At 40.5% G+C, this 14,722-nt stretch overlaps 1 protein-coding gene across 6 annotated transcripts in view; it reads left to right on the top strand.

The window, feature by feature from the left end:
- ITPRID1 (ITPR interacting domain containing 1) overlaps positions 1 to 14,722 on the top strand; it is a 143,463-nt gene that overhangs the window by 73,112 nt on the left and 55,629 nt on the right. For all 6 annotated transcript variants that reach the window (XM_077856305.1, XM_077856306.1, XM_077856303.1 and 3 more), the window contains 3 exons: positions 5,904 to 5,955; positions 8,754 to 8,840; positions 11,430 to 11,632. In XM_077856305.1, the coding sequence (XP_077712431.1) occupies positions 5,904 to 5,955; positions 8,754 to 8,840; positions 11,430 to 11,632 (342 nt within the window). The remainder of the gene's footprint in view (positions 1 to 5,903; positions 5,956 to 8,753; positions 8,841 to 11,429; positions 11,633 to 14,722) is intronic.

Raw genomic sequence — 14,722 nt, 5'->3', positions numbered from 1 at the left:
TTACTTCTCTCTCCAGGTCTTCTGGCTCTTGTGCACCAGCCTTCAGAACCACAACATAGTCCTCCAGAATTTAAATTTTTTACAGTAGAACTAATTTCTTATGTCAATTGAATAATGTCAATGGAAAGGTTAAATGACCACGGCTAGATGTTAAAATAAAAAAAAGATGCATCAAATAATTCCTCTGGAAAGCCACTAGATTGGCTGGCTGCTTGCATCCCAGGTCTTACTCAGGTATTTCACAAAGGATAGTCTCTCACCATCTGCCCAAAACATTAGGACATCTTAGCTGAGTGGTCTGGCAGTCTTCTTAAGTATCTCCAGAACATTGTCTGTGCACATGGATAACTCAGAGCACATGGATGACTTACAGGGAAGACCCTTATGGGCATCCTTCAATTTGTCTTTCTCCTTTCTGAGAACTATCACTGGTACAGATCAACTCCTTGTGGTTGTCACCAACAGCGTGAGCAAACACAAGTTTGATGCTTGGTTTGTGCTCAGTGAGGATCAGTGGAATTTCCTATTGCCATAAACACAATAGGACAGTTAGAACCTCTTTGAGGTCAGTTGGGCTGCTAAAGGGTACATGGTGATGGATGTGAAAGTGTGTCTTTTCAGGCTGCTGACTCTTCTTAATCCCAGATTCCATAATAAAACTGTGTAGATGAAAGCCTGAGGTGAGGAGCTGGTTTTCAGCAAGCCCACTCCCACCACTGAGGAACAAATTAGACTTTGGCATCATTGCCCTGAGAGTGCATTGGAGTTACCTTGCAGGAACAGTCACCTACACAAATGCATGTGTCACTGGGGAACTTTATGAAATGTGCACTTGTTTAATAACACAGCCAAGCATAACTTTGAGGGAATGTCCAATGTCCACAGCAAAAAAAAAAAAAAAAAAAAAAAAATATATATATATATATATATATATATATATATATATATATATATATAGTTTTTGTCAAAGATCTGCTTGGAGCCTTGGAGCCATTGATTACTTGATGGGTGGTTAATTCATTTTCCCTTTTAATATTTAGATATTTCTTCTCCAATCCCCAGAAGGATCCTTGAAGAATAAACTTAACATCTTTCCAAAAGGAATTTGTTAAATAAGAACTTAAAAAAAAATCAAATTCTAAAATCTGTGGTCTATAAGATGAGGTCAATGTAAATCCAATTAAACATAATAGATGCTCCCTTAATGCTTAGCAAACAAAAGCATTCAGAGCAAAGAACTGTGTTAGTGGAGGGGCACCTGAGTGGCTCAGTCGGTTGAGCATCCAACCTTGATTTCAGCTAAGGTCATGATCTCAGGGTCGTGAGATCAAGCCCAGTGTTGGGCTCTGTGCTGAATGTGCAGCCTGTTTGGGATTCTCTCTCCCTATGTCCTCACACTCTCTCGAAGAGAGAGAGAGAAGGAAGGAAGGAAGGAAGGAAGGAAGGAAGGAAGGAAGGAAGGAAGGAAGGAAGGATGGATGGATTGTGCCGGTGGAGAATACAAAGATGTAGAATATAAGGCTCTGCTCTTACATATGTCATTCTGGCTCCCCAGGACCGTTGAAATGTGAATGCAATCTGTGCTAATTTTTCACAAGACCCTCTTGTCTTGTCCCCTTTCATTGCCATCCTAATTCTTTATCTTTCTTCATCTAATGCCTCCTGTCTTAGAGTCTTTCCTGTTCTATTCTCCTCTTCTCCTTCTTTTGAGCCCTGACCCAGGTCCCATATTCTCTATAAGCCCTTCCTGACATCTGCGCTAAGAGACTCAGTTTTTCTTCTGAACACCAGTCACATGCAGTATGGGTTCTACCCATATGGCACCTGGTCTGTGATGCCTCAAATTATTAGGGATATGAGCGGCTTCACTAACAAAATTGTGAATCCCACTGAGGTAGGAATTATCTCTAACACATCTGATTTCCCCAAAGCTAGTCAACAAAAGATCTCAGTAAAATTGGTCCAAAATGAAGCTGATGTAAGTCAGATTGGGAAATCTTCAAAGAAGAGTGACTTGGGCTAGTCAAAGAGCGATGTGGTTTTGATAAAAACAAAGAGGCAAAGGAAGACAGTGTCACTGGGTTCAAGGAACTTGAACAAAGGCACAGAATGAAAAGAAAACCAAATGTGTGCAGGAAAGCATATAGAAGGCGGTCAGACTAAAGAAATGGTTTCATTCTGGGGAACAAAACTGGAAATTTTTCTGATAAATAGGGGTTTGTCAGCTTATAAATGCCTTAAAATCCAGAAAGAGGAAATCACACTTGATGTATTGAGATCATCTCAGGTTCAGGTCAAAGGAGAAATCACTGTAACTGGGGTCTGTGTTGAGGAGGATTTTGAGACCACATCTTTGTTCACCTGAACAGAAGGCCATGAATAATTAGTGATAGTTGCCATAGGCGCAGCGCTGGGGAATTGAACCAAGCGTGTTACACACTTGCCATCTCTATTAGAGTGAGTTATGAATGGTTTCTGAGAGGAGAAATGACAGATTCCAATGTTTATCCTGGAAATAGGAAGAAGGTGCACACCTTGGGAAGACACTGTTGCGATCACAGGCGGGCTGGAGGTCACAAGGGCTTGGGCTGCGTGTCGGCACTGGAATGGAGAGGATCCTGTCAGCTGCATCCGGAAAATAAGCAGATATTCGAGCGAAGAAGAACAAAGCGTTACAATTGGCTTTAAGGTTTTGAGCATGAGTGTCAGAGAGAAAAAGGAATCTTTTCTTTTGTAAAAATATGGACTGTGATCATTTACAAACGGAGACAAGCCCTGTCGACTGCCTCTGCTCAGTGTCTCGGCCGTGCAGGAGTTAAATCTACAGAAAGCTGCAGAATGCTATTATTTTAGAGCCCTGTGAACATGTAATTTGATTAGTCTATTGGACGATATTCCAAAGAACCAAATGTCTTCCATGAATCAGTCAGAAATGCTTAGGAAAACCAAAATAAAAAATGCTTTCTAAGCCAATAAAGGTGCTAATTAGTGCCTTCTGCATATCTCACTACATCTTCTCCAGTAATCCATTTTGCAGGGTTAAGTGCGGTGTCTGCTGCTTCAGATGGCAAAAGTCCACCCAACAGTAGGGAGGGTGGCTGGAGACTCCAGTATCTAAAAGGGAATCAGAACTGGCATTTTAACCCATGCAATGGATGTATTGAGTGGAGCAGAGAACTTTTTTTTCTTGCTTTAATTCGCTTCCAAATCAACCTTTATGAGACTTAGGGATAGTAGGACCTTATTTTTCTTTTCTTCCTCAATCCACCATGGCTTTGAAAGAGTAAAATCTGGTGTTAAAAAACCTTAGAAGGGGATCTTAGAAGGAAAGAAAAATTGGGGAAGATATCAAGACCAAGCAACTAGAGAAGGAAGAAGGACGTAAGGAGACCCTGGCACACAGGGCTCTGTGGGTGGATACAGGCATCCCACCTTCCGCCTGGGGCAGCCTCGAGCATGCCCTCTCGAGGAAATGCAAGGTCATGGGAGCAGACTGGTGGTCCCATTATGACATTCCCTACGTGTCAAATTCTGGTGGTGGTCAGAGGGGGCGGACTCAGATGCTCCCAGCAGCCAGGCAGGTGACTGCTAATGAACCAAGCAAACAGGATAGAGACTGCGGAGAATGGCTGCACACGTTGGCTCCAAAAGATTGCTCCCTGAAGAGATCTGGGCCGATGCTGCTGCATCTTCGGAGTTTTAAGGAGATTCTAGGAATCCCAGTGCTGGCGAGAACTGGGCCACCAGCTTGTGCCTCTCGGTTCAGGTTCATTATTGAAAACCGACAGAGGGAACGAGAGCCTAACCCTGACAAGCCCAGGAAGTTTATCTTGCAAATGAGCAAAGTGGAAAAAAAAAATAACAACAACCGAACTAGACTGGAAAAAAAAATTCCTCCAACAGGCAAGGAATAATAGTTTTGTAATGTCTTGTGAGACTCTCAATGGCTTGGTCCAAATGCTGGAAAGGCACATCATAGATTTATATTTTTCACTCCATATGACTTGTGTGACAGGGTTCCATTTGTTTTCTAGGCTAGACAGGCATCACAACCATGCTCTCGCTACCTTTTAAAATTGTAGCTGTGTATTCTGGGCTTAGTTAAGAACTCACCGTCTGCTCACACCTCAGTGATATGCCTCAAGTCTTTATCTTTCTAGACCAGTGTTCAGCAGGGTCACCGAGCCTTTGAAAAAAACAGCTGAAAACTACAGGTGTTCCTATCTCCACCTCTAAGATTTGGCACTCAGAGGCAAGTTCACAGATACCTAGAGATCTGTTCCTTGTCTCCTACCCAGACGAGAACCCCGGCTCCAGACTGAAGAGCCCTTTATTATTTTCAACCTTTTTTTTTTTTTTCATATGTTCCAATCACTTAGGTTTGTTTTTCCAAAATTTCTCCCCACCTGCATATATTTCTCAGGGTGAAAGACTTGACTTTCTCATGGGAGTGCTGGGTGGCAACATTTCCAGTTTTATACATGTCGCACATTTGCACCCAGGAAAGCCACCGTGAGAGGAAATGAGAAGGCTGGTGAACTTTCGGAGGAACTGGCCCATGTTCTGAATGTCTCCCTCTGCAGACGTCTGCCACAGCGTTACATCATGACGCAGATCCTGAAGGCTGCCACGGCTCATTCAGGAGCCTCCCAGGACTTAGCTCTCCTCTTCTGTCTTCAGCACCACTAACCAGGCAAATGGACCTTCAGCGTCATCTCTCTCACATTTATTTGTTTGCTCAGAAACCGTGTCCCGACACATACATACAAACTCCTCTTTCTGGTTTTCAAATAAGCGACAGGACATTTCTGTTGAGAGTGTAGTGTTTTGAGAAGAAACAACAGCCACAGATAAAAATAAGCTGTGGTATCCTGCTGGCTATGGGAAATACATTCAATCTCTCTGAGCCTCAGTTGCCTCTCTGTTAAGGGGGGATTTTTTTAAATTAATTAATTAATTTATTTTTATAAATTTTTTATTGGTGTTCAATTTGCCGACATATAGAATAACACCCAGTGCTCATCCCATCAAGTGCTCCCCTCAGTGCCCGTCACCCAGTCACCCCCACCCCCTGCCCACCTCCCTTTCTACCACCCCTAGTTCGTTTCCCAGAGTTAGGAGTTTCTCATGTTCTGTCTCTTAAGGGGGGATTTGTAATACCCATTTCAATAGATTTGCTGTATGAAATAAAAGGGGTGGTACCTGCAACATGCTTAGCATGTTGTCTCCTACAAAGTTAGTGCTAAGTAAATAATAACTGTTATTGCTGTAATCAATAATCAAGGTAATGATAAATTCCTGGATCCCCTACTTTTGACTGTGTGATCATGGGCTTTTTATTTGACTCCCTATCTGAAAAATCAGGATAGGTCCTAAATTTAAGACTGTTGAGAGGATTAGGAGATACAAATGCATGGCAGATGCTCAACAAATGCTGGATCCTTCATGTATTCTTTTGCCTGTCCTCACCCATGCTCCTCAACCTTGTGGACCACGAGTGAGTATTCCAAATGCCCTACGATCTCATCGGACTAGCCCTATCACTGTGCTTTGCACTTGCTATGGACACTCTTCATGCATGGCCACACCTCTTTTCTCTCCATCAAACCCTACCCATTTTAAAAATCCAAGCCAAGTACCAGTTTCTCCACGAAACCTTTGCTGTCTACTTCATTTACCACTGACTTCCCTCTTGACTGAGCAAGTACATTTCTTCAGGTGGTTGTCACACAATTTAGCCATTAATTACATTCCGTATTGTTCCACTACAGAGATGCCTTGTACCTCGTGTTGATACAATCTAGGATATGGAAATCAATCCCATCTTCCTACACTTGAGGAACAGAAAATCTTCTATGTGCTAAAAAGGAAATCAAGCTCATCTCTTCTTTTCTTTGTTGCAGTTTCTTTGCATGAACAAGGAATGGTACACATAACTGTGAAGGACTACCTGAGGTAGGTGGCAGGGCCCCCGTCGCTCCACTCCAGTCTTTCACAGCCACATCTTTCATAAATGAAATGGAAATGAGGACACTTCTTAATAATGCCATGGATCTTACGCTCTTGTCGCTGGTTTAGCCACATCACCTAGAATGCTTTCACTAGCCTTGAGAGAAATAGAGGTTCTTTCACTGTCATAAAGGAGGAACAATTAAATCCACACAAGCTGGCATGGGGGGGGGGAGGAATTTAATGAAAACATATGCATAAAAGGCATTTGGCTATAATATAACTGTTCAGAGGCCCTGTCCGTAAAATAGTTGCATGCATATTCTCATATTGTCAATATTATCCACCGCCATGCTATTTGCTGGGCAATAATACAGTTGACCTTTGAACAACATGGCTTTGAACTGTGCAGGTCCACCTAAATGCCAGTGTTTTTTAAATTCAAGAGTAATTACCATACAGTGTTGGTTTCAGGTGTACAATATAACGATTGAACAATTCTATACATTTCTCAGTGTTCATCAAGATAAGTGTACTTGTAGGGCAGCCTCGGTGGCCCAGTGGTTTAGCGCCACCTTCAGCGCAGGGTGTGATCCTAGGGACCCCGGATCGAGTCCCGCATTGAGCTCCCTGCATAGAGCCTGCTCTCCCTCTGCCAGTGTCTCTGCCTCTCTCTCTCTCTCTCTCTCTCTCTCTCTGTCTCTCATGAATAAATAAATAAAATCTTAAAAAAAAGGAAAAAGACAAGTGTACTTTTAATTCTATTTCACCCATCCCCCCACCCACTTCCCCTTTGGCAACCACCAGTTTGTTCTCTGTATTTAAGAGTCTGAGGTTTATGTTTATCTCTTTTTTTCTTTGTTCTTTTGTTTTGTTTCTTAAATTCCACACATGAGTGAAATCACATGGTATCTGTCCTTCCCCAACTTACTTATTTCATTATTCAGATTTTTTTTTCTTTTAAGTACAATACAGTACTATAAATATGTTTTCTCTTTTGGTTTTCTTGATGACATTTTCTTTTCTCTAGCTTACTTTATTGTAAGAACACAACATATTATATATAACATACAAAATATATGCTAGTTGACTATTATCAATAAGGCTTTCTGCCAACAGTAGGTTGGGTTATTAGTAGTTAAGAATTAGGGGAGTCAAAACTTATGTGTAGATTTTGACTATGTCAGGGGTCCTAGCCTCCTTGTTGTTTGAGGGTCAACTGTATATAAGATTTCCAATGTTACAGGTTGAATGCAGTGAGAGTCTCTTAATATGAGGATATACTAGGTCTCAAAATAGTGTCCAACAGTGGCAGCGGCATCACCTCAGAACTTAATAGCATTGTGAATTTTAATCCAAACATTCTGAGTCAGGAAATCTGTGTTTCTGCAAGCCTTTCAGATGATTCTGAGAGAAACTCTGGTTTCAAAACCATTGGCATAGATTGAGCTTTCTAAGGTTGGGAATTCTGCTTCCATGCCTCAGCCACCCTTGCACTTTTGAGATAATCTCAACTAGTTGAAAACCAAATATTCAATACTGTAACACTCTGACTCCTACCATTCACAAGTAAAAAACTACTTTGTCATGGTTTTTTCCCTCTTAGCAGATTAGCTATTTTTGCTCCTCACAGAATCAGGGAGCTGTAAAAGGACCCCAGAAATCTCTCAGGCAACTTTCTCATTTTGTTGAAGAGAAAAGTGAAAGCCAAGGTCAGTGACTCACCCCTGCTCTCATGGCTTGATTAGAACTCTGACAATACATGGATTCTCCGGGTCCAAGGCCAGGGCAGTTTCTGGGTGGCTCTACTGAACATTACAAAGTAAGGTGTGATCCTCAAACCCGGAATGAAACAGAAATATGGCAGGCTTAATACAAACTGAGGGGAGGCAATAAATAAAAAGATATCTTCTGTGTCTCTCCAGGGCTCCCAGCAAACTCAACCATCTGTTAAAACCAGAGTCTTTATTATTCAGCAACACAACTTTCTCTGCCTTAATGCAGAAAAACAATTGAACAAAGAGGCAAGGACCAGCTATTCTGACTAAATGTGAACAAGGACTAAGGCAAATTCAAGATAACTTGGTCTCTTAGGGACACTTGATATCTACACTGTATTCTTTGATTAATTCCAATTTTGTGCCACCTGGCTGTTATAACTGATGAGGCTAGCTGTATCTGTGGGACATCCAAGCTATATAAAGCTGAACTATATTACAACCAGGTTTCATTCTGTTTAGAAGTGCTTTCCAGTGCCTTGCAATGCAGGCCTATTTGGATAGTGTGGCACCGTTTTTTTTGGTGTGTAGTAGAGGAGTTGGTTACTATTGTATATGGATGGCTACAGGAGCCCTGGAGAAAGCATTTAGAGTTTGTTAACCATGTGATGTGGAATCCATCACCATTATGGGAATTAATACAGTTATTCCAGTGACTGCTCACTGTACCTCTTTCATCACATAGTTTTAACTTCTTCGGAAAGTTGGTGCCTACCAGAGCTGTGTTCTTGAAAGGTTCCCCAATGATTTGCCATCTGTCAAAAGTGAGACATACTGTCACCTTTATAATGAGCACTAGCGGGCACCTAACACTTAAATTCTCACACCTTCTGTAACACAATGCTCTTGAAAAGAGGAGCACCTTCTTCATTGCATGTTCCCTCTTCTTCAAAGGTGTGGCCATTATGGGATTATTAGAAAGGAGGAGGAAATGCAAATATTTGCTCAGGAAGGGAAAGATTCACAATGATTTCCCAGGGGACTGAGTCAACACATCTCATCATTGGTATTTTCCCCCGACTGTAGATCTCTGCATCCGTTTTCAGAAACTCCCACCCTGTCCAGAGGGACCAGTTTCAACTCTTGCCACTCTGCTGCAAGTATACCACAAAGGTATGTGATTTCCAGGCACTCTTCATCCAGAGAAATCATTCTGTGTAACAATGGATATTGTGAAATTTTAAATAGGCACTTTGGAAATAACTTGTTGAATGAATGGATGAGAAAATGAATAAAGGATTTCATAACTCCAACTTGCAAGAACAATGTAAAAGAGTCAGTGGAATTGAACTAAATATCCATCAATGGGGAAATGGCCAAACTATTGGCCAACCAACCCATTTTATGGAATTCTAAACAGTGATAAAAGGAAAAGGCAGAGAACTATATATATTTAGAATGAACTTCAACTCATATTTTTCCGGAGAAAAAAGAAAGAAACATAGAGTATGCTGCTATTTATAGGGTGGACAAGTGAGAACCAAAAAAACATATATGTAACATAGAAAAATATCCAGAAGGATCCATATAAATTTAGTAGGAAGGGAGTCAGGATTGGTGGGGGGTAATGGCTAAGAGGAATGAAAGCTTTATGTGTAATATTTTTTAGGAGTGCCTGCATGACTCAGTCAGTTGAGCATCTGCCTTCAGCTCCAGTCGTGATCCTAGGGTCCTGGGGTCAAGCCCTGAGATGGGTTCCCTGCTCAGTAGGGAGTCTGCTTCCCCCCTCCTCTGCTCCTCCCTCTGCTCATATTCTCTCTCTCTCAAATAAATAAATAGAACCTTTAAAAATGTTTTTAACAAGATGAATATATTTTATGTATTTCTTGCATAATTAAATATAAATAAGAAGAGTTAATGATATTAAAAATAATGTTTAGTGACAAATAAATCAATAAATACATTCTTGGATATGAGGTTGTGAGCCTTTGGAAGGCAGAGAACTATGTTCCTGTTCCTTTTTGTGCCATGGGTGCTTAGCAGAAAGCCTAGAATATGATAGATGTTCAATAAATATTTGTGTAAATGGACAGGATAAAAATTTGTACAGTGAGGTCAATATGACCACAGATTAAATCTTTCATACACAATTTAGCTTTCTTACAAGAATTGTTTTCTCCCTTGAAACTTTCTTATCTTAAGATATCAAGTAATTGATACCCCTGTTCTCTCTTTGTTTCCAATGATTAGGATACCCAAGCTAAGCCACTTAAGCCCCAAAGTAAGAGTTTTTGGCTTATCTTTTCTTCCTTGTTCAAATCAGGAAGCCAAGCACCAGATCTCTATGTCACATAAAAAAGTGTGAACGTGATATTGGGTAATGTGTGGTAAGTGGGTCGGCCCAGTGAGACTACAGGTGGCTGTTGTTAAATGTGTGAATGGCTAAATAAATGAATTGTAATTAATCCAATTTAAATGATGAAGTCATGAAAGTAAATCATCCAAACTATCTCAAATAAGCTCCTTAGTGTTGCATGTAGAGGCAAACAGAAACCTGCCGCGAAAGAGCTGAGCAGACCTAGGAAAACCTTACCAAAAGTTCTGCTTCCCATACTGTCCATGAGGGTTTTTTTTTAAACGTTTTTAAAAAGATTTTATTTATTTATTCATAAGAGACACAGAGAGAAAGAGAGAGGCAGAGGGAGAAGCAGGCTCCATGCAGGGAGCCCGACGTGGGACTTTATCCTGGGTCTCCAGGATCAGGCCCTGGGCTGAAGGCGGCACTAAACCACTGAGCCACCCGGGCTGCCTTGTCTGTGGGTTTTAAAAGGTTACTAGCACAGTCACCAAGGAGAAGGACAGGAATTGGGAAGTAGTTGGTATACATAAATATAATTTCCAGATAACAAATGTTTATTGTTTTAAGTCCCAAAGCTGAGTAACACAATTTGAAGAAAGCACTTTTATTTCTCATCAATGTCCAAAAACAAAAAACAAAAACAAACAAACAAAAAAAATACAGAACATATTTTATTTATTTTTTTTAAAGATTTATTTATTTATTTATGATAGACAGAGAGAGAGAGAGGCAGAGACACAGGAGGAGGGAGAAGCAGGCTCCATGCCGGGAGCCCGAAGCGGGACTCGATCCCGGGACTCCAGGATCGCATCCTGGGCCAAAGGCAGGCGCCAAACCCCTGAGCCACCCAGGGATCCCTACAGAACATATTTTAATCTTACTCAGGGACTGAGACTCATTATTTGTAAGTATCAGTCCTTAGATTCTGCATGTAGTGATTTCTCTACAGACCTGTGTAGCTGATAAGGCCTCCAGACTGATTCTCTTTAAAAACATTCTTTTTTTGAGTTGTACTGTTTACAGGTTTTTTTTTTCTTTTCCTTCTGTTTCATTGTGCCAAGAACTACCATTTCTTTGTGGTTACCAGTGTATTACCTCTGGCTTCTGACCCTCAATCTCCCTGCCCTAACTTAACATTTGCCTATTATGAAATGAAAAGTCAGATAAGTAAACTCATTGGTCTTACACTAAATTACAGACAAGCAGTCCCTGAGTGGGGGTGATGGACTGTCCTTTAAGTAAGTATGTATAAGCTTTCCTGGATGAGCCATCTATTTGTCTATTTAGATTCTTCTTTCACACAATTTCTGGAAGATGGGAGGGTGTGGGGGGATGGTGACAAGAAAAAATACAGGCTTTGTTAAGTGAACTGTTACTGGATAATATTCATATTTTTACCACAGCATTCCTGAATGGCTGGAATTTTGGGAAAAAGATCCAGTGGAGATTCTCTTGGATCTGGGGTTTGGTGTGGATGAGCCAGACATCTGCACACAGATCCCAGCCAGATTCCTGGGTTGTAGCTCAGCAGCCAGAGGAATCAACATCCGGGTTTTTCTTGAAGCTCAAAAGCAACGAATGAACATTGAGAACCCTGACTTGTATGGTAAGTGGGGCTACGTGGCTTCTGAATCTCAGCAGTGAGGGTGAGTGGCCGGATGAGTCACAGCATCAGGAGGGACTGTCTGGAAGATATATGTAGTAGCAATCACTCCTCTATTGCAGTGGCCTCCAACAGAGACGTTTACGTCTTAATTGCTCTACATGTCTGCTGCAGGTTCATGTGAGTGTTTGGGGGAAGGGAGATCTTGCTCCATGTGTCCTCCTCTGTGGACTCAGCCCCATCATCTGGAACGTCACTGGTTGCAATGACAGAAAAGGTGCAAATGGAGAATCATACTTGACTCTTAACTCTTTCTGCTCAGAATTTACCCATTGATTTCACTGTCAGATTTCTTTGTCCAAAATCAGTCATATGGCCATGATTAACTCCAAAGGGGTGAGAATATGCAGTTTTACTATTTGTCCAGAAAAAAGAAAATGCAATACTGGAACAGCATTAATGTATATCATGACCTCATACCCAGGAGGCAGAGATACCAGGATCTGACAAAGCTTATCATGAGTCACAAGATAAAACCTTAATTTCCTCATGTATGAGGTTTAGAACACTTCTTATTCCACCATGGGCTGTAAGTGGTAAGTATTAATCCAGATTTGTGGGTTAAATACGTCTAAACCTTTTAATTATCATACATGCTGCTATTTTTCCCCAACTGGTGGTCAATGGAATACTTTTCTCTAGGACATTACTAGGATGTTCTTGGAGTGTGTGTAATGTGCTTAAATAATTTTGGGGAAATATGTCTGGCAGTTAAGCAGGTTTATTTACTTCAGAATTTGCTTAATATGTTAAGTGCACCCTTGGTCTCCTAGAGAGGATGCAGGACAGCATTTTCAGACTCATATAAGTACAAAACCCCTCTTGGAGGGGCATTGAAGAACATCTCCTCCATGGGATAGAGTTTGCAGAATTCTGGACTAGAGAAAATGCCAAAATTCTGTTTCTGAAATACATTCTTTAAATAAATTCATGAAAGTCAAGTGAGATAAAGTGTTTTTCTCAAACAAATATCTTACATGTTTCATTTTAGTCTTTGTTTCCTCCATTTTCATGTAGGAGAAATGGGTCTGAAAATCTCAGCAATGCAATTTTTAAAAAGAATATGTATCCCCGAAGGTGTTTCAATGCCATATTTCTTAACTTCTTAGAAGAAATTAGTATCATTCTTTGTTGTCTCCTCCTCCAAGCCACAGGGAGTTGTGAGTTCTTTGATCAATTCTTTCTTTGGAGACAGTAATAACACTTATCATTATCTGGGGAGTGTTTGACCTGAGCTATGAAGTAAACATTTTGTAGATGAAATTGACACACGGGAGATGTGTGTCTTCATCTTAGAGAAGACCTGGGAAATGGCCCCCAGTCCTGTGATTGTGCCCCACTCTTATTTCCATGATTAACACTATGCTAATAATGCATTGTAAATGCTTTCACTCAACACTTACCAGGACACTCTTGATTCAAGAAAACTGAGAAGGTCAAATGTAAAACAAGCAATAATAAAATTAGTTAGTTGTTCTACACACAGAAAGGAAAAATGTGTCTCATTCAAAGTCAATAAAAAAGGTTCAAAATTGAAGGGAAGAGAATCAATTGGTTCATGGTTTAATTTCTCCACAGGCAAAAATAAACAAACAAACAAAAAAAAAAAAACCCTCCATTCATCTAATGCCACAAGACTTGTTTTCTGAATTGACTTAGCCAGCTAAATGGATAGATTTTATCTTAGTTTAAGTATAAAAATATGCTTTAGGATAGATGTAAGACAATCGTAAAAGTACAATTATGATTCAGTCATACCACTGGGGTCACAAAAAAAGATTCAGTTTTAACTAAAGCTAAATTTAGGGGGAAATGTAATCAGAATGTTTCTGAAAATATCCAGAACCCAAGAGTCCCTCTTTGTCTTAAAAGAATATCACAATCTTCTGTGAAAAGCCTGTCACATTTTTTAAAGTAGAAGGATCAGTAGTAAATATGTTCCCCTTTCAGGTGAAGGGAGCGGGTATAGACACAGGATATGCTCATGGGAAAGTCAGTAGCATTGCTGTAATGGTGCAAACAAGAACAGAAGACTGCCTCCTTACTCACCAACGGGGCATTTGGCCACTGCTGAGCCATGCAACCCTGCAGGCTTTATTACTGCCTTTTGGCTGTGTAATAAAAGCAAAATGTTTTGTTTTGTTTCCATCATTTTGGTTTTATTATCTGTAGATACCAAAACTACTCTTCACCATTTTTTTCTGAAGTGGCAATGTGTCCCCGAATTGCTCTAGCTGCACGAGGTCCCTTCCATATGCTAATGAAGTCAATACTTGCCTGTTGCCTAAATGAACCATGCAGAAAGACTTACAAGTTGAGGAGCTGGTTCATTTGAAAAGGCAAATGGGTTTTCACATCAATGACTGTCTTCTTCTGGATGATTAAGAACAATATATTCTCGTCCTGAGTCTTACACATTTATAACTCTAATTGCTGATATTTGTACAGCATTGTGCTTTTCATTGAGTGATACATAAAATGGATTATAATTACCCTCATTCTTCAAAGGAGGAAACTGACCATTTACTATGTGCTTGGCACAGGCCCTAAGGACCATATTTCTATTAATTTGCTTACTCTGACATCATACTTCCAGTGATTGGTTGATGTAGGGTCTGGATCTAGGCCTTCTGACTTCAGATTCCATGATTTTTGCACACTGATAGGTGACAGTATAGGTGAAAATGATGGAGGTGATGGTTAGGATATCTCTACTACCTAAAGCTGTGGAAGTACACTCAAGTTCACCTCATATGAAAGTTAGGCAACCTCTTTAACATTTAGTTTAATATGCAAGATTACATTAAAATTCATCTCACTTATAATTTTTATGGATTCACACATAAAAACTAAAGGCATACATGAATGTATATAGTCACGCATATTTAACTAAATATAAAAGGTGTTCACTGCTCCCATGACACAGTGGCAACTCCTTATCTCAGGGAACCACCTCCATGATGACCACTGGCATGTACTTGAGTTTCAAGAGCTTGCAGTCCTTCCCATCTTGAAAAAAACATGTGTCTTCAA

This window comes from Canis aureus, chromosome 18 (assembly GCF_053574225.1).
Source record: "Canis aureus isolate CA01 chromosome 18, VMU_Caureus_v.1.0, whole genome shotgun sequence".
In the NCBI taxonomy this organism is placed as follows: domain Eukaryota; kingdom Metazoa; phylum Chordata; class Mammalia; order Carnivora; family Canidae; genus Canis; species Canis aureus.
Note: the sequence above shows the minus strand (reverse complement) of the source record. Positions and strands in the feature narration are given on the sequence as shown.